Raw genomic sequence first — 22668 nt, forward strand, 5'->3', positions numbered from 1 at the left:
GAAGGATTTGTTCTACACAGTAACAGCAGTACAGTAGTCGCAGCAGTATTAGTATTAATAGCAGTAGTAGTAGTATCAGGTGGAGACGCAGTGTGTTGTTGCAGACACTAGAGGGCAGCAGTGTGACAGTTATAATCCTGACAGCATGCAGAACTTTTTTATGGAGACATTTTGACACGTGACAGCAGGAAAACTTGTGTTTGTCATTAATAACAAGATTAACTGTGTCTGTTGTACTATTATATATTCTCTCCTCAGATTCTTCTTCCTCCTCATTAATGTGCAGCAGGATGTTGCTGCTGTAGTTGTTGAGCTGCAGCTCATTCTGAACTGTTTAGTATCAGACTGCAGCTGATGATTCTTTTCATTCTGGATCAACCTGCTGATTATTTCCTCCACTTCATCTTTGCTGTTTAAGTTTAGTGATCTAGTGACATTTGATATTGCACACATACAGACAGCGGTTCAAAGTAACCGTGGACATTTACTCAAGTACTGGACTGAAGTACACATTAGAGGTACTTTACCACTTTCTGCTACTTTATATTTCTACTCCACTACAATTCAGAGGGAAACATTTTACTTTCTATTAAGAATAACAAAGTGAAACATCATGTATCTTTAATGAAGAGACTGAACAACAGAACACTAAATAAAGATGTGATGCTGTGTGTGGAAAAGGTTTCATGTGTCGTAGAAATGAAATGATGAAATGTGAGGGGACGTTTAAGGGTTAAAGTCACAGTTTGTACTTTTGTATTTTCCTCCCAGCTGTTAAACAACAGATAACAGTCTGTGTTACTAAATTCAGCACCAACCTGAATGTGTTTGTGCTAACAGGAATGTTTGTTTGTATTTCTGCATCATCGTGAGCCAGATTTTTTATCTGCTGTCAGATTCAAATCAAGACGAAGAAACTTCTCAGTGAATCAGTTCAGAGAAACAGAGAAGTCTGGGAAACAAGAAGCATTTAGAAACAACGTTAAAAGAATGAGAAGAACAGAAAGATAAATAGTGTCAGTAAGAAATGAATCTGCTGGCTGACAGTAACCTTCATCTTCTTTTTCAACAACAGACATTTGAAGATTGAACACAAACAGGATTTTGGAGAATGAAGGTCTCAGTGTGACGAACCACACAATGAAAACAAGAAGCTGGTTCCACTTTTTATACTAGAGAGACACAACTACATGTTCCTGCCTTGAACTGATGATTTTCACTGTTAGAATCAGCCGAGTTTGTAGTTTTCCTTCTTTCTAATGTAGCTGTAGTGATTTGAAATAGTTCAATAGAGGAGATGAACTGTAATAAAGCAGAATGAGCTCCGACTCAGCAGAAAACCACACAGCAGCTTCAGCTGAGCTGTCAATCAGCAGCAGCAGCCTTATCTGTCCGCCGCAGGGGCTGATGGGAGGTCTGAGGACCCGTTAGAAACCACGCGGCCCTCGTCTGATCTCACAGCTCGTCCTTGTTTGGCCTCAGCTGCATCAGAGCGCCACTTCTCCCCAGGTTCACCAGAGGAAACACCACTGCACACAATGCTTTTCCTCCCAGCTGCTGCTCTGTGCTGTCTGTGTTCAGGTGAGTGTTTCCAGCCAATCAGGAGCCAGCAAACTCCACCTGGAACAAACACTGTCACACTGACCTTCATCTATCTGTCTGTGTCTCTACAGCGCTGGTTGCCATGGCAGCAGACCTGATTCAGGAGGATTTAACATGGACCAGGAGAGTCGATGAAACTGTTTCCTTCAGCTGTCGAGGAACTGACCAGTGTGACACTTATGTATTCTGGCTCCAGAAGAAAGACACAGAAACATTCACAAGGATTCTGTGGATTGATATGAGTAATTGTAACATAGATTCAAGCTACAGCAATCATCCTCAGAAAGATGATTTCTCAGCTGTGAATAAACAGAACGGCTGTGAGTTGCAGATCCAGAAAGTTAAACTCTCTCATTCAGCCACCTACTACTGCGCCTGTTATAAGTATGTTGCCCACAGTGAGAAATGATCCGTGCAGCCTGAACAAAAACCAGCAGATGTCAAACAGTGTTTGTGACAGGAAGAGAGCAGTAAACCACAGCCCAGGTTCACATATTTCACCTCCATCTCAGCCAGAGTCACAAACATACTGAGCTGAGGGATTTCTTTAATATTCTATTGATTTCTATTTGATCAGATATTCCAGCAGGTTTCTTGTTGTTCCACACAGTGAGGACAAACTAGCAGCACAGAAGCACAATGAGCAAACAAGATAAAGAGGAAACTAAATAAAAATATAATCCTGATTCACTTTATGAAGTAATCCTTAAAGTAAATGATATATAATAGATAAAGTTTCCAGCCAGATGTTCCAGATGCAGATTAAAGTCGTCCTCTTTGTTCTGCTGCTGGAATAAAGTCCATTCCTCCCTCACAATACTAATCTGCTCTGAATGAAAACCCTTCCAGCAGCACTTGTTGTTTAACAGCTTTCAGTAGATTTCAGCAGATCATTTCACTTTCTTCCATTTTAAAAGCCAAATCTTGGACACGTCAGGTCAGGATGTTGCCCTTCTAGCAGCGGCTTATTAGGACGCTGGTTCTGTTGCCAGGTTTCCATAAATGTCCTGTGGATGTTTCTGCTTCCCAGAGGATGAATCCTAACATTTATGGTGACCTCCTGACCTTTCCTCTAGCGCCACCATCAGGACAACAGTTTCTCTACACCAACACTTCAGCATCTTCAAAGTTAACGGCTTGATTTTTGATCAACTCACTGAAAACTTTATCTGGAATATTTACTGACACACTGTAAACCGTTTTACTCTCCCTGCGAGTTTGCTTCCTACTTTCTGCTCGGTGTTTATATTCCACCGCAGGCCAACGTGCACGACGCACAGCGCACGCTGGCCGACCAGATACTGCGAGTAGAGCGACTAACCTGGACTCCCTTTTTATTGTTCTTGGTGACTTTAAGGAAGGAAACCTCAGCCATGAACTCCCCAAATACAGTCAGTTTGTTAAATGAGACCAGAACATTCTGGATCACTCAAGTCCAGGATTAGCAAGGCGTCCCCCTTGGACTCTGCGTTGTGTTTCTAACATGTGGTGGGGAGAGAAGAAAACAGAGGTGGGTAGTAAAGAGTTACATTTACTCTATTAATTGAGTAGATTTTTACAGAAAAGTTTTACTCCACTACATTTGAGACATTCATTGCACTACTTCCCTATTTATTTATTTAGCATTCCAACCGTGTGCCATGGCGCTGTTGGTCCTGCAGTTACCACCACAGGCTCTTTGGTTTGCTTGTTCCTGTGTTTTTGACGTGTCACATCTGCTTATTAGTTTCTCAATGTCCTTGTTTATTCCAGGCCAGAAAACTGTGTCTCTCGCCCGTCTTTTGCATTTCTCGACACCAAGATGACCTTCATGGATCCCGTGTAGTATGTCCTGTCTCATCTTTTCTGGAATAACAATGATGTGGTAGAACTGTGGACAGGATCCCACAGGCCATCCATTTTTCATGTTCTCAATGACTCACTGCAGCTCCGTATCTTTTGAAGTTTCATGAGCTATTTGTCTGGACTTTTCATCTGACACAGGAAGTGCAGAAGACACCATGTTCACGTGATCTTGAACGTCCTCTGCAAATCTGCAATTATCAGGTGGAGATCAGCTCAAAGTCATATCTCTGCTTTTTCATCATCAAACGCTGAATCCTTGGCGACATCTCGCTCAGATTCTTTTTGACCATGGCGACTAGCGGCCGATGGTCTGTTTCCACCGTGAAAGATGGTAGGTCATAAATGTAGCTGTGGAACCGCTCCAGGCCAAACACAAGTCCCAGGCATTCTTTTTCTATTTGAGCGTATCTACACTCAGTCTCTGTCATGGATCTGGATGCATAGGCTACTGGTTTCCAGTGCTCACCTTCAGCTCGTAAAAGTACTGCACCAATCCCGTTCTTTGAGGCGTCTGTCGACACTTTGATCCTCTTCGCCGGGTCGTAGAATGCCAATACAGGTGCAGTTGTCGGGGTTTCTCTGAGCTTTTGCCGTTCGTGCTGAGAGATTATGATAGCATGATTTGTGTATTACTCAGGGGAACCACTAGTATTGTGTTTTCTTATATTGATCTCTGATGTATTTTATAGGTAGAAGTTTATATGTTGCTTTATCATTTATTAAACTCGACCTGATTTGTGTGTTTTTTGGAGAGGTGCAGAAACAGGGGGTCTCTGCATGATCAGATAAGGACACTTACTTAGCACCAATGGGTGAGGGGTGGTTTGGAATGTGGTACAAAACATCTCTTCTCATCTCATGGCTACGTATAATTTTAATCCAGTTATGAAAATTAATATTTCCGGGAATATTAATTTATGACTTGAAACTAGGAGCACCACCTAAAGATTTGCTTGTCCGCCCAAAGCTTTAGGTCCTTGAGTAAAGCCTGAGAATTACACAAATTTCCGGTAATTCATTAGTTGTTACTGGTTCCGTTATTCTGAAATCGTAAACTCTAGTCAATCAGTCAATCTCAAATCTGAGGGTGAGTTCTATGTACAGGGACTCTAGATTCTTAATAACACACACACAACATCACTGTGCTCAAGGTGAATTGATTAACTAACTAAAGAGAGTACAATAGTGGTATTATTACAGGGACAACAGTCAATATGACACCCAGGAGGTAATGAACAGGGTGGCCTACGTAAGGCTCGATTGGATTTCAGTTTATATTGTAGAGGGAGAGAATTCTACGAGTATGAGGGAACGAATGACCGAAATTAGGTTGCAGATTTAGTTTGACTAATCTAAGGGTTTATTAACTGTGGATGGAGCCACTAGAGAACACCAACGAGTCACAGAGGGTGGTTTGTTTTGCCCTACCGTTGCCGCAGGTCCCGTAGCGAGGCTCGACTGCCGGTTGGCTCGTGGAGTCGGTTCTGGCCCGACCCCAGTGGCTTTTTCGAGTTGAGTTCGAAACCGATGGATTTGTTCCGGAGTCCTTTGTGGGAAGCGTTTGCAGCAACGGGCCGTCAGCCAAGGCTTTTACTCTGATCTCAGTTCGTTTGGTGTCGCTATAGCGGAGCCCACTCAGGGTTCTGTCGTCAGAGCCGTGGTTTCATTTATTCAAGGCCATAAATGAAGGCTTCTGAGTTTCTGGTCCAAAGTTGTTCAACAACTACCGGATCAGGTTGCAACAACAAAATCAAATAAACTCACATTCGCCGTAGGTTCGCGAGGCCTCGGGAATATCGGCTGTTTAATGTTGCTGAGATAAAACAGGCAGCTCCAAACAAAAAATCAAAAATCAAATCTCCCGCTAAGAAAATTGGGATTCAGGGTCGTAGCTTTCTCAGCTCGTCTGAAGAAAATTTAAGTACGAAACGGAAAAAGATCGGAATTTCAAAAAGTAAAGGAAGTTAAGAGAGCGTATAGGTTTAGTTTCAAGAGAGTTTTTTAGAGAAGAGGTGAGCCAAAAGACAACAAGGCCCTTTTATTTGACTTCATTAGGTAGGAGATGACACGGTGAGCGTTTGTGTAATCTCGTGAGACTTGGTGCAATTCAAACATGGCAGCGCGCAGCTAAACAAACAATTCATTAAACAAACAATCCGCCAATTTTAAGCGAATTAACAAATAAGAGCAGTCAAATCGCACTGGAGGACCTCGAGGACGAGTGTTTGGAGGACCTTGAAGTTTATATTGACCAGTGTTTTCATCGAGTGGTCATGGGGAAATCAAAAAGAAACCGCACTGAAGACTCACCTGGAGCATCACCTGGAGCAGTCTCCTCGCAAGGTGCAGATTTTACAGAGATTCTGGATTCAATAGACAAGAAATTGTCCAGCTTTGATGCCCGATTATCTCTTGTGGAAGTACTTCACAAAGAGTTTCAGGCTCTGCGGGAATCCCTGGAGTTCAGCCAGAAACAGGTGGTTGAGCTCGCGGCAGAAAACAATGTCCTCAAAGGTTCGGTTAAATCCCTCACGGAGGGAATGACGCGGCTCTCGGCAGACAATAAAAACATTAGAGAAGCAATCATCGATCTCCAGGCTCGTAGTATGCGGGATAATCTGGTCATTTCGGGTATCCCGGAGCAGGCGGATGAAACCCCAGAGGAGACCATTAAAAGCTTCATCCAAAATCAACTGAAGCTCCCGGCCGAGACCGTAAAGAACATCAGCTTCCACCGGGTGCACCGCCTGGGAGGACGGCGACAGGAGAACCAGAGGCCCAGGCCCATCGTCGCGAAGTTTGAACACTTCAAGCAGAAGGAACTGGTTAAAGGCCGCGGCAGGGAGCTGAGAGGGACCAACTTCAGCGTTAACGACCAGTTTCCCTGGGAGATCCTGGACCGACGCCGAGTCCTGTTCCCGATAAGAAAGAAGCTTATTGGAGAAGGATCACGGGCTGTCATCGCAGTGGATAAACTTTACGTTGATGGCCAGCTGTACCGCGACCGAGACACCACTCCTTGGCTCTACTAAGAACCAAGTCCAGCAACAGGTGAACTGTATCAGTATGCGATCATTTTTTCCCCTATCAGTTAATTACTCCGTGACATATGGCAAGTTAATAGTTATAAAATACAGTGCACGTCTCAACAGCCTATACTGTGGTTATCTGACTAGTCTGTCCGATAATGTTTTGTGTATTTTCCCCTGTTTTTGTTTCACTGTTTCTTTCTTTTGTTAATGTTGCTCTTCCTCCGCCGTTTACACATCGATCAGCTGCGCAATTTTCATACTGTTTAATTCACAAACAGTCGGGCACACCGCTAGCACACACACGCAGGCGCATACAACATGAACACATAGACACACACATACAGGCGCATACAACACACACAATGATACAACACGCACACTGCACACACTAGCCATCACCACATCCCTTAGTTGAATGATGACCTCACTTATAATCACCTCTTGGAATGTACGCGGAGTTGGTTCAAGGGAAAAGAGATTACAAATTTTTAACCATCTAAATAATCTGCAAGCAGACATTGTCCTACTACAGGAGACTCATTTACCCAAGACAGCAGATAAACTAACCTCACCACAGTTTCCTCACTCGTACTCAGCCTGTTATAACTCAAAACAAAGGGGTGTCACCATTATGATAAATAGAAAAACACACTTCAATCATAATAACACTACTATTGATCCAGAGGGTCGATTCATTATTGTTAACATTTCGATTCAAAATACTCCTTTATGCATTGCTAACATCTATGGCCCAAATGTTGACGACCCCTCCTTTTTTCATGCTTTCTTCAACTCACTCTCTGCTCACTCAGACACAGCTCTTATATTAGGAGGGGACTTCAACATGGTATGTAATCCAGCAGTTGACAGGCTCAGTACGGCAGGTGGTCACCGTATTTGGAAATCAACAGACATCCTTAAACAATACATGAGCGATTTTGGTCTTTGTGATGTTTGGCGTTCTCACCACCCCACTCTTAGAGAATATACCTTCTTTTCACCAGTCCACCACTCATTTTCTCGCCTTGACTATTTTTTGCTTAGCAGCTCAATTATGACAGACATTTCCAACACTCAGATTCACCCTATCACTATCAGTGATCATGCACCGGTTTCTATCACTCTTACTAAAAAAAGGGTCACACAGCCAACTAGAAGTTGGAGATTTAACGTGTGGTGTCCGAACGATAATGCTGCGATGATGTGTTGAGAAGAAATCCGCTTGACACTGTTCTTGATTATAAAAGTTTATTACATCAAAGAATTCAGCATCAATTACAAGCTCTGCAGCAGCTTGGAGAGTGACCCAGCCCGATGGCCACTCTGTCTCTCTGTACATCGAACACAGCTTATATAGGACATGTTTAGGTCTCTGCTAAATACCATATAAGGGCACAGTCCCTTCATACACACTAACCTCTACTCCCCCTACCACTGGGTCAGAGGTCAAATTTCATAGTAGGGTTCACTCTTTGCACACCCATCAATCATTACTTCCCCTTAAGGGTTCACTGTGCCTCTGTCCAGCTCTGAGTCAGGGGTCAAGTTCTATAGGAGGGTTCACTGTCCCCATAAGGGTTCACTGTCCCCAGCTACAGAGCATTATGTTAAACTGTAATGGTCAAATGCACATATGTTATACACCACAAACGCATCATTGCTTAAAGACCTAGATTTTATAAATTACTTCAAAAAGGAGTGGGCAATATATATGGAAACTAATGACCTGCCAGGAACCTCGCCATGTCTTCTTTGGGAGGCAGCAAAAGCAGTCATGAGAGGTAAAATAATCTCCTATTCATCATACAAAAAAAGAAAGAGAGATCTTGTGAATTACAGCTAGAACAAAAAATAAAAACATTAGAAACTACCCTTGCTGCCTCCCCACAGGAACACATGCTGAATGATCTGAGAAAATCAAAACTTGAATTAAATGAAATTATTAATAAAAAGACCCAATTTCAGTTGCAAAGACTACGCTTGGAGAACTTTGAACATGGCAATAGATCCGGCAGATTCTTAGCCAGCCAATTGAAATTGAATAAAGAAAAAATAACTATTTCTTCCTTAAAGGACTCAGCTGGGAATCTGACTTATAACCCAGAAGAAATCAACAATGCATTCAGAGATTATTATAAAAACTTATATACATCACAAATTGACCCATCTAGCTCTAACATCGATGCATTTCTGAACAATATAGATTTGCCAAGGTTAGATGATGAACAGATCAGGGCTCTGGATTCACCTGTTTCAATGGCTGAACTCCAGGAAGCTCTCTTACATATGCCGAATAATAAAGCCCCTGGGCCAGATGGTTTTCCCGCTGAACTCTATAAGGAATTCTGGGAAATACTTGCGCCCACATTCTATAGGATGGTTATGCAAATTAGGGGTACTTGCATGTTGCCTCCAACAATGAATTCTGCTAATATCAGCCTGCTCCTTAAACCAGACAAAGACCCCACACTCCCGTCCAGTTATCGCCCAATATCACTTATTAACGCAGATCTTAAAATCATCTGCAAAACCCTAGCAAGAAGGCTAGAGAAGGTCACTCCTGGTATAATACACTCTGACCAAACAGGATTTATTAAGGGTAGGCACTCCACCAACAATACACGCAGGCTACTTAACGTAATAGACTATGCCACTATTCATAACCTGGAAACTATAGTTGTTTCTTTAGATGCAGAGAAAGCATTTGACAGAGTAAATTGGAAATTTCTATTCGCTACTTTATATAAATTTGGATTTGGAAACTCTTTCATAGATTGGATTAAAATCTTATACAGTTCCCCAAGAGCTTCTGTCAAAACAAATGATCATACTTCTCCATGCTTTAGTCTCCAGAGGGGTACCAGGCAGGGTTGCCCACTCTCTCCCTCGCTATTTGCTATTTTTATAGAACCACTAGCAGCTGCGATCAGACAAAATAATAATATTAAAGGAATTCAAACAGAAAATATACACCATAAGATAAGCCTTTATGCAGATGATGTATTACTTTTCCTCCTAAACTCACAAACTTCTCTTTCTGAGACAATCACACTTATAGATAAATTCTCATCCATCTCAGACTACTCCATTAACTGGAGTAAATCCATAGTTTTACCTGTAAAGTGTGATTTCCAGAGTATATCTACCACACCGCTAAAGTCTGGGAATATTAAATATCTGGGTGTCAATATTTCCTCCAGGCTGTCAGAACTGACATGGCTAAACTACACGCCTTTACTTAAATCTATAGAGGATGACCTTGTACGGTGGACATCATTACCTATATCACTCATGGGAAGAGTCTCCACCATAAAAATGATGGTCCTACCTAAAATCAATTATCTGTTTTCAATGTTACCCACCAAACCCTCTGCTGTCTGGTTTAAATCACTGGACTCAAACATCTCAAAATTTTTGTGGAAAAATAAACCCCCACGAATCAGTCTAAAAACTATGCAAAAAGCAAAAGACTGTGGTGGTTTAGAACTGCCAAATTTTTATCATTACTTCCTGTCTAATAGACTACAATATATCTCAAAATGGATCAATCAGAGCCCCCTGGACCACTCATGGATGGACATAGAACAAACCTTCTGTAATGAAATTAAAATTTCCGATATGCCATTCATCAGTTCCAGCATCAAACGTCATACCTGCTTTAAAAGCATTAACATAAGCACTTCCTTGGCAGCTTGGTGGGAACTTCTCAAAATATCTGGGTCTTCACCTATCCCATGCAGATTTACCCCAATCTGGAATAATCCTGACATCCTGCAAAATAAGAAAACACTAAATTCCCCACTGTGGTATGACAAAGGGATAAGACATCTAGAGCATGTAATGCAAGGCAGTAACTTTATTCCATTCCAGGATCTAGTGGCACAATATGGAATTAGCCATAATAGATTTCTGGAATTTCAACAGTTTAAATCCATAATTCAGGCTAGATTTAAGGATAAAATAATGGACTTAGATTTACCTCCAATGATAACAGACTTTCTTAAACTCTCGCCTCCAAAACTGTTATCAAAAGTATACATGTTACTGTTAAAAACAGATAGTTCAATCTCTCTCCCATTCTTAAAATGGGAAACAGATCTATCCATTAGTCCAGACCAAAACTTTTGGATGCAGATATGTTTAAATACCTTTAGAATGACTACAAATCCCAATCTACAACTTATACAGTATAAAACTCTCCATAGAACACACTATACTGGACAAAGGATGTTCAGAATGGGTCTTATGCAGTCAAACATCTGCCGGAACTGCTCAGGTAACATATCTGATAGTTACATGCATGCTATGTGGCAATGTACACCTGTTCAAAAGTTCTGGCAGAAGATATGTGAAGACCTATCGATATGGCTAAGTTACCCCGTCCCAGTTTCCCCATCACTCTGCGTGCTGGGGGACCTAAGTGACATTAGTATAGAGGTTGACACATCATACATGCTTCTCACTGCCTTATGCATCGCCAAGAAAACTATCCTCATGAACTGGAAGGCCAAAAAGAATATAAGTATCACCCAATATCGGAATCACCTTATAGATCACATTAGCATGGAGAAAATGTCTGCTGTAAAAAAAAACAAATTGACACAATTCCAATCTCTCTGGTCCCCCTTGATCAACTTTATCACTTAATGGGGGTGGGTGTGTACTGCCTTGCTGGTCAGGGTCCCGTACGGCTGGTAGGTGTGTCTGGGGGTGGGTTGATTCTTAGATGCATTGCGGTGCGGGCGTGGGGGACTTTTTCTAATTTTAAATGTTGGTTGATGGCATGGTGTTGGCGGGGGGGGGGGCGGTGGTGCGGCGCTCGGGTTGCCTAGGGCGCGGGCTTGACGGGGGGACCGGTGTTTGCCCTGTATTCGGCGTGCCGCTGCTGCGGGGTGGGTAGCCACTCTGCTTAGGTGTCGCGAGGTTGTTGGTATCGGTGCGCGGGTGGTGATTTTGACTCGCGCGCTGTGCGGATGTGGTGGCGCTCGGTGCTTGGCTGCCTCCCTGTGTGTCCTGTGTGTGGGTCCGGGTTGGGGGGAGGGGGCGGGCGGCGGGCATGGCGGTGGAGGTTGGTGGGGGGGGATGCTTGTGGTGGGTTTCGGTCTGGTGGTGAACGTGCGGCGTGGGTCACGGTGTAGCCGTGGGTGGGGTCTGTGGTCTCTCTGGCTGCGGGGGGGATGGGGGCGGTTTGCGCCGGCTGGCATCTCTCCTGCGCAGCGCATTACTTGGCTGTTGTGTGCCGCTAGTTAGATTGGTAGCGGGGTAGTGTTGATTGGCTCATCTGTAGGTCATTATTGGCTTGCGTGCTTGTCGGGGGTTGGGGGCATCGGGTGCGGGCCGGGACTGGGCTGGTGTGCGGCTCTGTCCTGTGTGCATGCTGTGCATCCTGATAATTGCATTTCGGTTCTCTGAGGGGTCTGGCGACTGGTTGTTGGAGGGGTGGGGGACCGGGAAGAAGGGGTTGACGGGGTGGGTTGGGGGTGCGGGCTGGTCCTTTTTGAGCTGGTTGGGGGGTGTCTCCTCTGGATTTTAGTGCCCCGCTTGGTGGTTGTGCCGGGATCCTGTGTATGGAGGGATTGTGCTTTGGGGTGTGTCGATGGTTGCTTGCAGTCGCGTCGCGGCCCTCTGGAGTGTGGTCGTGTTGAGTCCTAGGGGCTATTTGCATCTGCTGACTCCCTAGGGCCGAGGGGCTGTTGCTGCTGTCGCGGGGTGATTGCTGTCTCTTTTCTTTGGGGACGGTGGGGGTTTGTGTGTGGGATGCTTCGCTGCTAGGGAGGGAAGGGAGCGGGGGTGGGGGTCTTCTGGCCTGACCTGGCCTGAGTGGCATTGCCTCCTGGGTGTGGGCCGACCTTCGGATCTGGGCTGTTGGGCCGTTCTGTCCTTGGGTGGGGTCCTTGCTGCCCCGGACCTGCTCCCTTGGGGGCTGGTGGTGCTCGGAGTACTGCTGATTGTGGGGGAGCGGTGAGGTGAGGGGTTAGCAGTGGGGCTGCCGGAGGGGCCCCGGCGAGGACGGGGGATTGTTGGACTTTGGGTTGGGGCTGCACTGACCTGCCTCTGGAGTGTGTGGGGGTCTGGGGCACGGGGCTTTGGAGCCTCTGGGTCTGGGGCGGGTCTGCGCGCTGGGGGGGCTGGGCCCCCCTGGGCCCGTCCTGGGGATGGGCGGGGTTGTCACTGACTCTGGGGTGCTACCGGTGCTAGAGGGGCTCTTGCTATAAGCCCTGGGCTGGAGGGACCTGGCGTCCTCCTGCTTAGGGGGGTGGGGGACGGGACTGAATAAATGATGGGGCCAGTCAGGAATCTGGTCTTCTAGCCTCCCTATGACCTCCTTCACCTTTCCCCCTTTGGTCATGTCTCACAACATACACCCTTAGGATCCTGGGGGACGGGCAGCCTGCAGGGCGTTTGGGGGGTGGGGCTGCTTTATTGCGGCCTCGCACTTCTTCCTCCCTCACTGCCTGCCCCTCAATTTTAATTACACATTAGACACAGAGGGCTTGGGGGGTGGGAGGGGCACGATGGGAGGCTCCACTACCTGACAGTTGTGGGGTGCCTGTGTCACAACTACCCTCCAATTTTAGTTGCACCTTAGTTACCACACACCTTATCTTCACTCCACCATACAACACTTCACAATCCATGACATGCATCCAACACAAAACAATACATTTACAGAGGCAGGCAGAGGGGTTGAAGGAGTGGGAGAGATTCTCATTGGCCTCGTGTCCTACCCCTGGAGCCCCGGGCGTTGGGGGTGCTGTGGGGTTGGTGGCGGCCTTGCCTGATCTGGGGTGGGCTGGGGGGGGTCGGGGCTCCCCTGGCGTGGGGGCCCGCCCTTGGCCTAGGGTTCTGCGGACTCGGGCTTGTGGCCTTTGCTCATTTCTGGGCGGGTGGTGTGTCCCTGGGCCTGGGGGCCCGTTGTCTCCTCTCCTCGCCTGGGCCCTCTTCGGCAGAGGTGAGGCTCCCGCTGCTTCCCCCTGCCAGCTCTCTCACGGTGGGGGCATTCGGGAGTCTCTGGGGCGCATGACCGGTGCTGTCGGGGTAGGTTTTGGTGCTCCTCCTTGGGGGTGCTTGACTGGGGGGGCTGGGCCCCTGTCCGGGGATGAGATCGGCCTCGGGGGCTGCTGTCACTGGCTGCACTGTAGGGAGGGATGCCTCTGGCTGGGCTGGGGGACCGTTGGCCTGGTTCTCCCGCGTTATCGCTCCCTGGCGGTAGCGAGCTTCCCGGCACGGCTTTCTGCTGTTCTTCCTTGGGGCGGGGTACAGCTTCCCCCTGGACATGCGGTCTGGGGTCCTTTGCGCTTTGGGGGGTCGCAGGGTGTCCTGGCTTCTGGGGGTGGGGGTCTGCGGTGGGATTGTGGGGCGATTATCGATGCATCTTGATGTATTATACTTTTTCCCTGGGCAGGGTCTCTGGATGGCTGCTGGGCGTTTAGTTTGTGCGTTGGAGTCCGGGGGAGGCATCTCCTCATTGGCTTGGAGGGACCTGTTTGCGTTCCTGTTTTGCTTCGTTGGCCTCGGATCCGTGCTTGCCCATTTCTCTGTCGGCCAGTTGTTGGACCCCTCTGGATACTGAGGTATATAGTTAGTTTTCGGGATGTGCAGTGTGGGTGCGGGGCAGGGCTGTGCTCCGGTTTGTTCTGGGTTTGTGCCTGGAGTTCTCGGCCCTTGATGGATGGGTGGGTTGTTGGTGGCATGCAGCTGAGCTAGTTGATTTTGCCTCGTTGCTGGTTTGGCTGGTGTTGCATGGCGGCCGGGGGGCGCGCTGGGCATGGGGGATGTCGGCTGGCGCCGGCGGCCTTAGTTTTTTCCGGCGGTTGGGGGGACGGTGGACTTTTATTGGCGGGTGCACGGTGACCTGTGCGGCGCGTTTGCTGCCGGGCTGGGACTTGCTGCTGGTGTCTCTCTCCGCTGGCTTTCGCTGTCGTGTTGTTCCGTTTGCTCTCTCTCATTTGCCCGACCTCGCACGCGGGATTCGCGGGGGGCTGCTGGGCATGGGTGTCGCCGTGCTCGCGCAGTGTGCGCGTTGGGCTCGTCACTTGTGCATTGGTGTTGATGATGCGTGGCATTTGGGCATTGTGGTTGTTTGCTGCGCGGCGGTGGGGTGCTGGATGGGGGAGGCCACTGGTCTATGTTGTGTCTGCGCCGCGGTCGGTCCGGGCGCTGCTCTTCCTCTTTTGCGTTCCGTCGGCATTACGTTGTCAACTGGCATTTGGGTCGGGGTCTTCTGCGTTTGCATCGCGGTGCATCTGGGAGTCTTTGTTTTTTTTTGATTTGATTTATTCTTTTTCTTTCTTCCACCCCTATTGGCTACTGGGGTTCTTGCCTGCCTGTTACAGTCGTGGCGTCCCACTCTCTCTAACAACTACATTCTTTAACAGGCTTATGCGCACACACATGTACATACACACACATACAGACACATTCACCCACACAGACACAAACAAACTTAGGTTGTCCCTGGTAGAATTATTCCTGATGCCTTTCTTTCAGTTACTTATTTAAATTAATTATTATTCCAGCTCTCGTGGCTGTGTTGTGTTGCTTATTTAGTGTGTGTGACTGTTTCTTGTTTTCATTGTTCTCTTAGTTGTCTTAATATGTCATTAATATCAGCTGTTTATTGCTGCTGTTCGGCTGGTTTTCTTTTACTATTATTATATTATTATTTTTATTGTTTTTTTTGTTTGTGTTTTTTGTTGTTGTTTTTCTCCTCCCCAAGCCCCCCTCTCTGTTCTCTTGCAGGTTTCGTTGCTTTCTGCAATTGGTGTTTCCCACAGCTTTTCCCTGTTGTCCCCACCCTCCATCCCCCTTTCCCCCTTCTCTTGCAGGTGTTGTCCTTTCTCTGTGCTGTCTGTTTGTGCCCCCCCATCCCCGTGTCTGCCCCCCTGTCCGGCCCGGTGACAAATCAATACATAATTAAATAAATAATAAAACAGACAAAGGAGTATTTTAATACTCTCTTGTTAAAGTAAAATCTGTCTGGCACAATATGGTATCCAGGTCATTATACTCTATACCAGGCTGCTGGGCAGGACAGGTTTAAAAAAAAATAAAATAAAAAAAAAAAAGACTTCATTAGGTAGTGGTGACGTCAATTTGGGAGTGGGTCTCAGGGGAAGTCACCCCAAAGGTGTTAACTTTCTTTTGGGATACGTTGCGCGTATTTCCCTTTAATCTCTCTCTCCACAAAATCTTGGAAAAATACTTAGTTCTAAACATTCTGATAAAGACAATTAAAACAAGGCTAAACACTATGGAAAAAGGTTATAATGGTTATATAACACGTAACAAAGCTTAATTACCTGTCCTCAGTAAACTTGCTGGTTACTGGTTTTAACTCAAGAGACAATCTAGATGTAAGCGTGGCAGCAAAATTTCGTTTATGCAGTTACATGGTGGTAGGTAGGCCTACTTAGCGATCCTGTCAGTGTAAGCCGAGTTTTAAACACTTGCGTGTTATACCTTTCCTGTCCCCTTGGTGGCGCTCGGGTCACACGAGAAAAGAGTAGACATTCCACTTTAACTGAGAGGCTGGTGATACACACGAGCGTATCAATGGATATTTTAGTAGAACTGAACAGACAGTGATTACTGGGGAGTAACAGGGATGAATTAAGACAAAACAGAAAGAGGTTAGAAAACTAGTTCAAGATTACTTTCTTATGGGTCTGCTAGTCTTCAAACATCACTAAAGGATAACAACAGGGTCATTACTTACTAAACTCAGAGGCAAACGCCGCTGCTCACTTAGCAAGGTTATTATTTAAACAGAACAAACACAGTAATAATGGAACCTTGCTTGGTTCGAGAAACAGGGGTTGTTATGGTCTCTTTTCTTTGCACTCCTGGCTCATCACATCGGCGATCAGAGAACGAAATGCTGGTTTATGGCTCAGCCGTTCTGTGGAGAGAAAAGAGTCAGGATGAGGCCGGAGGTGACCTGCGGGAGGGAGAAGGGGTCAGATAGCCCCTTTTCCTGTCCTGTTGAATGTCTTCAGTGACACCTTTACGGCTAGAAAGGTTCACCAAGGCTCTTTGAATACACAATCCTTAAGCGATGCAGTCCCATTTATCTGCAGTGGTGCTCTCCATTTATCCTCTCTGACAGCATTTAGTTTGTTTTTTGGTTCATTTTCACAGTTGACCAACAATAAATGTGTCACACAGATCAGAATCCTCCATCATGCTTACAGAGTTTACTGTCTTCCCCTCGTTTCTTTTCGAGAAGACCTGCTTGGCAAAGTGGTTCTTGCCCTGGCAATTAGAGCATAGCTTACCAAAGGCAGGCCACTGTTTGGGTTTGAATGTTCGATCGTCTGTCTGCTGCGCAAGGCGTCTCCGTCCCTCACTTGAGACAACGCTTACAGCGGCGCCATCACCCACACTCACTGCGCTCGCCGCTAACTCGCTGAATGTCCTCACATTTGCGAGAGCTCACTTGCCTGGCAGATCTTGAGGGCCCCTTCCAGCGTCAGCTCCGTTTCCCGCAGTAGCCTTTCCTCCACACCAAACACGACCTGGTCTCGGAGCATGGAGTCCTTCAGTGTAGCAAAGTTGCATGACTGTGCTTTGAGCTTCAAGTCGGTCAGAAAGCTATCAAAGGGTTCACGCTGCTGCTTTGAGCACTTTATCAAGTTTGTCTTTGTCATCTTCACTGTCGTATACGAAGGTATTACACACTTCTATGGCTTGAGGGCCTGCTATTGTTAGCAGTAACGCTACCTTCCTTGCATCAGACTTCGTCTCTAGACCCATGATTTACAGCTGAAATTGCTGCTTGAAGGTGTGCCAATTGCTGTCGACATTCCCCGTTAATTTCAAAGTCTCCGGTGGCTTTAACGAATCCATGTCGCTGTTCACAGTGCACCTCGTTCTGGTTTTACTCCTGGTACCATGTTTTGTTCATTATTCTTCATGAAAATAAACTGTGACCACTCTTGTGCAAACTCTATGGGTTTCTTTATTCCTCGTGCTAGCCAGTCAACAACAACTTCCTCTGCTGCCTCCCTGTACCTAAAACATCAATCCCTTGTTCCCACAAACCACTACTGACACCGTTTGGTACAATGTGGAATTACACCTAATCATCACACCTGGGTCATCCAGGGCGTCGGCATGTCCCCCTTCATCATCGTCACTGATCAGGAGGGAGGCCCCTTTCTGCAGATTGGTTGTGAAGGCGGTGGAGCTCTGGTGACCCCTTTCCTCCGGTGCACAAGCATCGCATCAAAGTTTGTTTTTTTACCCACCAACAACTTCAGCTTCACCAAAAGGAACGTCAGTGTCACTGAGTTAAATTTCTTTTTGTAGCTTCTCTGTCAGACGAGCAGACGAGGAACGGGAAAAAGCCTCGGCAGTCCCGATGCACTCGGAGACGTCACGCTGGGAGCCCCATGACCGAAGCCGCCGCGCCGACTCAGCGACCGCCGGGCCCGAGCCACGGGGAGAGCGCATCCGGCCGTCTTCAGAGAAAAGAGCCGCACGGGACCTCAGCGCCCTCAGGGGCAGGGCCTCGCAATGGCCGCAAGCGGCCCCCTCGAGAGCTGCCTGGGCGTGCGGCATCCCCAGACAAGACGCACACAGGGCACGAGTGTCCCCAGCCGTGATGTTGACGCGGGCATGGGAAACACACTGCCTGAACTGCTCACCAGCCATCTCCTCTGCCAGACTTCCTTCCAGGTAAGAAATTTCCTCTCGTGGTTGCCGAATAGAATAAAGCTAATGCGTGCTTATATACGCCTCCAGTTACGCCGTCACACGCTACCGTTCTAGCAACGCCGATAGGATCAGAGTAGTTTCACTCATGGTTTCAGCCCTGCCACGCCCAGAGGCGTTCCCATAGTGTCGTCACCGACGCAGTTCGAGTTCCCTCGAAGGGGAACGAGGTAGTGCAAAGTCAACTTTATACCAAAAAACATTCAGTGCAAAAAAATTATCTAAAAACAATACAAATGTTTTTAATATTAAGATGTCTGTGAAGTTAAATAAAAATATTATGAACATAAAAATAAATCTATATTAATATAAGGGTAAAACTAAATAGAGCTAAAGTTTTATCCTGCACTATTTCCACAGAATAAATGCTCGGTACACAGCAAGCTGGCAAAAATTACAGCCAACACTTCAGAGCAAAACACGAGTGCTTCTTACTCAAACCCACACCAAAGTGTATCTTAATATCTTAATAACACAAAGATGAACAGATTAACTGGAGGGGGGTCACAGTGTCTGACTCAGTTGTGTTTCTCCATTCTGCCTCTCTGTCCTTCCTTTCAGACACATTCCCACCTCTCATTCCCATTTCTCCACCTGTCCACCAGGTGTCCTCAGATGTTTCCATCTGTCTCAGTCACCTGACTCCCACATCCAGCCACTCTCCCCCGCACTGAGCTAACATCTTTCCCACCATTCCCATCACCTGACCTCCCCGCCCACCTGCTCACCTGTTCCTCATTTCCCTCACAAAGCTCAGTGTATAGTTTTTTGTCGAATCTCCTCCTTAGGTACGCTGTAGCCTATGCATAGCCACGTGTGGAGAATATTTCTTAAGGGGCTTTGTTGATGTGACAGGGAAAAGTAAGACAGCTCTAGCTTAGAGTAATTTAGCTGACCCCATAAGTGTTTTCTGACATTCTAGCTTTAGGTGTTTCTCACATGTACTTAGACTGATTAGTTAGAGACAGTAGCTCAGGCGTCAGGCTGGCAGATATCAGTGTTCTCTGGGAATCTTACAAGAATATTTACAAGAACTCACTGGCTCCACAGATCAGAGAACCACTCATGGATAGTGGGAGATTCCAATATGACGAAGCATTGGAGTCTAAACATCAGATAGATCAGTTGTAGGTGAAAGAAGACCTAATAGAGAAACCTACAGGCACTGGGGGGAAGAAAGAAACATAAAAGGGACCACCAGATGTTCTCCTTCAGATTTGGTGTTGGCATTTGATGCTAACACCGGCTAACAAAGGCTTTACAATCTGTACAGCATACAGCACCGTCTATCCTTAAAGTCTTGATACAGATCAGAAATAATCTCTGTAAACAGATATCTGCATATGAATGTGTTGTGGTTTCTGTTTGTAGTCCGAATAGTATTGACCAATCAAATCTGAGCTGGTTTTGGTTGCATGCAGGTCAACAGTCCGTGTGGAGAGCAAATAAGGCAGAAACCATCGGCTATCATCTGATGAATATTTAACTTCAGATTAGCTTTTATATCAGATGACAGCTGATGGGCTCTCAGATTGCTTATCGGACTGTAAACAATGACAAGAGCACAGAAGAGGAAGTCTGGGCCTGGACATCTGCATCTTCTTCTGAAGAGTCAGAATCAAGTGAATTAATGAAGTGAATCCTCTGGGGACCAAGAATGTCTGAACAACAATGTCAATCCATCCATCCTTTGGTCCAGGTCCAGTCCATCTGGACCAGCAGACATCAGCATGCACAGAGCAACACTGCTAGTGTGTCTAAAAAGACAATAAAAGAAGAGACAGTCATGTTGATATGGACATTAGAGAAACACATCATGCAGCTGAAATATGATCCTGGTTCATCATCTGGACTCGTTCACCTCAGCTGACACATTCAGCAGCTGACAGGTTTTTGTATTACTCTGTTTCACTGTGGAAGCAAACAAACCCTACGGTATCTGTGGCTCTGGAACTAAACTGTATGTAACAGGTAAGAATAAACATTTATTTTCCTTCAGTTGTTTTATTGAACAAGTTAAAATGTGTTTTTAATGAGTTTCTGCTGTTTCAGGCTTCAAATATTAGTTCGTTCATAATTAGTAGAGTTCTTGCAGCCGTGCAGCTATTGTTACATAAAAAGGTTCATAATTGCTGAAAAGATGTTTGAATCTCACTGCACAACTGAAGTTATTCTTTATTTCTGCACCAGCAAAACTGATTCATATGGAAAAAGTAAGATATTGACAAAGTTGTAAATATACAGTATTTGATCCTCTCAGTGAGTCAGCGCAGTCTATTGTTACGACATTTTACTATAAATATGTTGTACAGGATAATTTATTCATTTTAAATAATAAAATTTACATCACGACAGTCAGATACTGATAATATTGCAATAACTATAATTTATGTATTTATATATGTGAAATAGAGTGATACAAAGTCGCTCACACAAATATATTTGCATTTTATACTTTTAATATAAATACAAATAGTTTGTGATGCTTTATAATTTAAATTATAAAACATGTTTTCAAAAGTATATGGTAGTAAAAATGATTAATTTTATAATTTTAACATCACATTATTACATTATATTAAAAAGTAATCAGTCAATAGTGAATCTTATTTAATATTATAAAGCTGTCTTTATTCACATTTAACATATTTAACAAAGACATTATTGATGTATTGATTAGTTGTTGAGTGGTTCAAGTTCAGAAATTATAAATAATGTACGTGACTTGACTTGAAATTATTTTATGTAAAGTAAATATGTAATTTGGTGTAATATGTATTTTTGTAAACAGTAGTTTTGATTCTTATGTAATGTTTGATATTATGTTACATTAAAATGTACTTAGATTACAGTATTGTTGTCAGATTTTTATCATGTATCTGAACATATATGTAAATTGTGTTTTATATAGAATTTTTCAAATTTTAAAACTTTATGAAATTACTGATGCAACAATTAGATTTTTTTGTTGTTAAAATAAAGTATATGATATATAATGTCTAAGTAAATGTAAAACTATAACTAATTTAATGTGAACGTAAAAAATACCTTTATTAAAATATGTTTATTAACCCTAATATATAAAACATTAAGTTTTTAAAGGAGATATTTCATAATTATATTATAAGAATCCAGCATATGTAGAACTGCTAAATAAGTAAAATTCTTTTCTTTCCTCATATAACATATTAATATTATTATTATTATACATGACATGTGTAATATGAAGGTGAATCCAGTCCATGTAGTGAACTGTGTGCTGTATTGATGAGGAGCTCAGTGATCAGAGTCCATGTAGTTTCCAGGATCAGACTGAATGCAGTGCTGGAAGCTGCTGTTGACTGTGTGAATGTGTGTCTGTGCTGCTTGTTGCTGCTGTCAAACTTCAGATGACCCGGTAGTGAAGCCCGTGGTGAGCGTGTACCCAGTAGCATCCAGAGCCCACCATGAGGGGAAGAGCTCCCTGCTGTGTGTGGCCTCAAACATGTTTCCTCCTCTGGTCCGCTTCTCCTGGAAAAGACGAAAGGAGAACAGTCTGACGGAGGAGCTGGCACCTGCTGAGGAGGAGCAGCTGGAGCTCAGAGAGTCGGGACGCACCGCCGCTATCAGAGTGATTGATCGGGACGCTCTCTATACGTATAAATACCGCTGCTACGTCCAGCACGAGGGGGGGGTAGTGGAGGCCCAAACAGAACAAGGTAATGAAGGCTTGGTGACTGTGTTCAGCAGAGAATCAGCTTCATGTGGAGACTCTGACAAAGAGAGCAGAGGAGCAGAGGACTGACATTTCTTTCTCCTTTTCTGTTTCAGAGGTTCCAGCGATCTGTTTTTTGAACCAGGTGAAACTGCTCTGTGTGCTGTACACAGTGCTGATAGTGAAGAGTCTGGTGTACGGCTGTGGACTCTCTCTGCTGAGGATCCTCAGAAACAAGGGACCGTCCACCAGCTGCACACATGCTGACTGACTGTTTTCTGCTCACTTTTTTTCATCTCACTGATCACTTTGATCAGAAGTCAGAAATGTAAGTTACGATGTGCACAGGTTAGATACAGTCATCCTTAAAATATAAAAACATATATACACATATATTTGCTGTTACTGAGTGTAAATTCTTTGGTGTTAATTTGACACTCTAGTTTATTTCCAAACTATTATTATTATTATTATTTGACTTTTAATTTTGACTTGTATAATATCAGAAACTTAAGCTGAATCATTAGCTGTCTGCTAGGTATTTTATTGTTTACGCTATCTTTCTGTTCTTGTGTCTCTTTTTAATACATTATGCAGAGTGTGGCAGGTTTGTCAAATTCTTTCAGTGTAACTTTCTTAATAAACTGAATATTTGACTCTGGTTGTTAGTAGCTCTTAATATACTTTCACAGTGCGCATAGTACAAATGTAAAGGAAGATATGAATATAAGCACACAGCGAAACAAGGACAACAAAGCTAAACAAGGATGAGCAAACATA

General features: G+C 45.0%; 1 protein-coding gene across 1 annotated transcript; it reads left to right on the forward strand.

Moving 5' to 3' along the window:
- Nucleotides 1-839: 839 nt before the first annotated feature.
- LOC119902716 (immunoglobulin lambda-1 light chain-like) lies at nt 840-22549 on the forward strand. The gene is made up of 5 exons (XM_038719068.1): nt 840-1581; nt 1674-2000; nt 20115-20165; nt 21584-21892; nt 22005-22549. The coding sequence occupies exons 1-5, from the start codon at nt 1539-1541 to the stop codon at nt 22157-22159; spliced, it is 885 nt and encodes a 294-aa protein (XP_038574996.1). The 5' UTR covers nt 840-1538; the 3' UTR covers nt 22160-22549.
- The last annotated feature ends 119 nt before the right edge of the window (nt 22550-22668 follow it).

This window comes from Micropterus salmoides, unplaced genomic scaffold (genome assembly GCF_014851395.1).
Source record: "Micropterus salmoides isolate LMB-PRFRI ecotype aquatic unplaced genomic scaffold, ASM1485139v1 Ms_hic_scaffold_14, whole genome shotgun sequence".
Taxonomy (NCBI): Eukaryota; Metazoa; Chordata; class Actinopteri; order Centrarchiformes; family Centrarchidae; genus Micropterus; species Micropterus salmoides.

Excerpts from the sequence above, each read along its gene's own strand:
- LOC119902716 (XM_038719068.1), top strand. The coding sequence starts at position 1,539 with ATGCTTTTCCTCCCAGCTGCTGCTCTGTGCTGTCTGTGTTCAG. Across the intron at positions 2,001-20,114 it reads TTATAAGTATGTTGCCCACA|CAAACAAACCCTACGGTATC; the intron begins GTGAGAAATGAT and ends TCACTGTGGAAG. Across the intron at positions 21,893-22,004 it reads GGAGGCCCAAACAGAACAAG|AGGTTCCAGCGATCTGTTTT; the intron begins GTAATGAAGGCT and ends TTTCTGTTTCAG.